Genomic DNA, 3,188 nt, shown 5'->3' on the forward strand with positions numbered 1-3,188 from the left:
GTCTCTAAGGTGCCACAAGTACTCCTGTTCTTTTTGCGGATACAGACTAACACGGCTGCTACTCTGAAACCTGTTTTTTCTCCAACAGTTGAAAAGATCACATATATGACCTTTACAACAGTGCAGGGTGTGAGGTTGCACTCCATATGCTTTATGAAAATATGCTTATGAATGTGATTATGATGTAACTGGAATATGCTTTATGCAAAAGGTCTCTTGTAAGGTAGCATTACAAAGCTTATAATCTACTGAGTGTGTTCAGCCTATTTGTTTGCATGTATTATTTCTATGTCTGGAGTTAGGAGAATAAGCTATAAACTTGTATTACTGATGTAAACATATTAAGTGGAAGCCATTAAGGGTGCTTCAGAATCAATGAACTGTAAATGGCTCTGTTTACTTGCAAACTTTCCTGTGTACGTGTGGGCCAGCCCGGGAAGAATGGAGGCTGGGGTCTCACAGGACATGTGACCATGTCACATGATACTGGAATCCATCTTAAATCTGGTACTTTTCCATTTAGGAGGAGGAGTGGGGACCCAGAGAGACAAAAGATTCCTGCCTTGGGCCAATGCTATAAAAGGGGGTGGAGCAGGACAAAGGCTGCCAGTCATGAGAAAGCTCCTGCTTAGCACCTAACTAACAAGGACTGTACCAGGGGAAAGGATTGGGCCCAGACTAGGAAGAAGTCTAGTCTGTGAAAGAAGCTTATTGGAACATCTGAGGCTGAGATATTACCTGTAATCAGTTTCTTAATGTATTAGGCTTAGACTTGGGTGTTTTGTTTTATTTTGCTTGGTGATTTACTTTGTTCTGTCTGCTTTTACTTGAAACCACTTAAATCCTACTTTTTATACTTAATAAAATTGATTTTGTTTATTAATAAACTCAGAGTAAGTGATTAATACCTGGGGGAGCAAACAGCTGTGCATATCTCTCTATCAGTGTTATAGAGGGTGGATAATTTATGAATTTACCCTGTATAAGCTTTATACAGAGTAAAACAGATTTATCTGGGGCTTGGATGCCATTGGGAGCTGGATGCTGGAGGCAGGCAACCTGCTAAGTAGTTTTCACTTAAAGCCTGCAGTTTTGGGGGCGTGGTCCAGACCCTGGGTCTGTGTTGCAGCAGGCTAGCATGTCGGTCTCAACAAGGCAGGGTTCTGGAGTCCCAGGCTGGCAGAGAAAACGGGCTCAGAGGTAATTTCAGCACATCAGGTGACAGTCCCAAGGAGGTCTCTGTGACCAAACCCGTTACACAGGGCTTGAAGCTCTCTCCTCTACTCTGAATGTCAGATACATCACCCACCACCAGCTACAGGAAAACCACAGGCAACCCATAAAAGGGATGGTTAAATCTACTTACCACACAAAGTAAACCCACAACCTGAATATTTTTAAAAAAATTACATTTCATTGAATTTTAGGGGTTTTTTTAGCTTCTAACTCCATTCCACAGTTGAAGGGAGGTGATGGAAGTGGTTTGTATGGCTACCTGTCCCAAAACGGAGCTGGCAGGAAGCATACTGACACACAGCACTATGAAAAATTAAGTCACCAGCACGAACACCACCCTCTTCTAAGCCCTGGTCTACACACAGATTTTGTATTGGTATAACTATGACAGTTAGGGTGTGGGATTTTTTTCCTGACATATTTATGCAGGTATGGCCCCTAGGCATGATGCAGATGCACCACTCTAGGTTAGTGCCCCAATAAGCTATAACAGGATAAGCACATTTACAACTGTGGCCACAGCTGGGAAGCTGCACCGCTATAACTCTCCCAGGAGAGCAGTGCCAGGCGCGGGCAGACAAGCCCTGGGGCCTCAGCTTGGGGAATGAAAGAGACCAAAAGGCGACGGGCCGAGCGGAAGCGTCTACACAGCAGCAGCGCAGGTGAGTGCAAAGGGCAGGGGAGGTGTTCGTACCCCCGGGTTGCTGCTTTGCGCTCTCTGAAGGTTTTCTCCCTTTAACAAGCTGTTTCACCGCTTCTTTTCGCGGGAGGCAGCCCGGTCCCCCACATCGCGCTGTGCCCTGGTGGGCTGCCGAGGCGCCGGGATGGGGACCCGGGGCTCCGGGCACTAGCCACAGCGCGTAGCTCTCTCCCGTGCAGCTCTGCTGCAACCAGACGCGGGAAGGGGCCTTTGCTAAACACTGGCCGCCCGCCTCCCGCCAGCGCGAACCCGGGCGGTGGGGGCGAGACCTTCGCGGGCCGGGGAGCAGAGGCGGGCGCAGGCTGTTGCCTGCCCCGCGGGAGGGAGTCACCCGAGCGCAGCGGGGGAAGGGAGGGGCCCGCCGGGGCCTTCCCACCCCCGGGAACAGCAGCTACGTCGTGACCCCGGGGGCGGGGGAACCTCTGGCGTTACCGCCAAGCGCGACCCCGGCGTCACCTTCTTTGCTGCTCATATTCCCTGCGGCCCACGGGGGAGGCGACGCCCCGCCCCTCTCTCTCACACGCGCGCGCCCGGGCCGCCGCTGTCGTGTCGCCGCCGGGAGTCTCGAGAGCTTCCAGGCTAGCCCCAACCTTAGCCGCGCCGTGAGCCCCGCTCCGTCAGGACCCCCCAGCCCGGTGTCTAACGCAGGCGCCTGACACCATGCCCCCACTTGCGAGAGCCAACCCCAAAGTGCTGTCATAAAGCGGGAAGTGGTCAGAGCGGAGACGTCGCCGCAGAGGGAAGGAATCGGCCTCACTGTCTGCGAAAGGGTTAGGCCATGGAAGCTAGTCATGTTTCCAAACAGGCACTCAGTTGTTTGGCTAAAGTAGTCCACGTGTAGGACCGTCTCCAAGGCCCGATGAAAGCGGTGTATGATGGGAAATGTAGTTCTCTGCTGTGAACGTGGTGAACTACCTGGACAAAACGCCAGCAGCGCAAAATTCAAGCCTCGCATTTTCCTTTCTAAGCAGAAACTAGCTCAGGAATTCTTTCCTTCCAGGATAAAGACAGGCCCTGTCGCCTTTGCAACCTTTTAGTTCTTAAAAAAAAATCCCACGAATTAAAATGTTTAACTCTTACCAAATTTTTTAAATCACCTTTTTAAAAACCTTTCATCTGCTTTTGCAAAAAATACTTTTCTTTTTTCCAGAGGTGCCACCAGACTAAAAAAATATAAAAACCAAGGGGAAAGCGAGAGTGAAAATGCATGAGTTGTGAAACGCACCACATCCTCACAGAAGATCTGGAAACT

At 50.2% G+C, this 3,188-nt stretch overlaps 1 protein-coding gene across 1 annotated transcript in view; it reads right to left on the minus strand.

Moving 5' to 3' along the window:
- TSNAX (translin associated factor X) overlaps nt 1–2,554 on the minus strand; it is a 42,392-nt gene extending 39,838 nt beyond the window's left edge. Inside the window, exon 1 of the mRNA XM_026649682.2 lies at nt 2,393–2,554. Within this exon, the coding sequence (XP_026505467.1) occupies nt 2,393–2,408 (16 nt within the window). The 5' untranslated portion in view covers nt 2,409–2,554. The remainder of the gene's footprint in view (nt 1–2,392) is intronic.
- Between the last annotated feature and the right edge of the window lie 634 nt (nt 2,555–3,188).

The sequence above is a fragment of the Terrapene carolina genome, unplaced genomic scaffold (assembly GCF_002925995.2).
Source record: "Terrapene carolina triunguis isolate 2854851 unplaced genomic scaffold, T_m_triunguis-2.0 Scaffold85, whole genome shotgun sequence".
NCBI lineage: Eukaryota > Metazoa > Chordata > Testudines > Emydidae > Terrapene > Terrapene triunguis.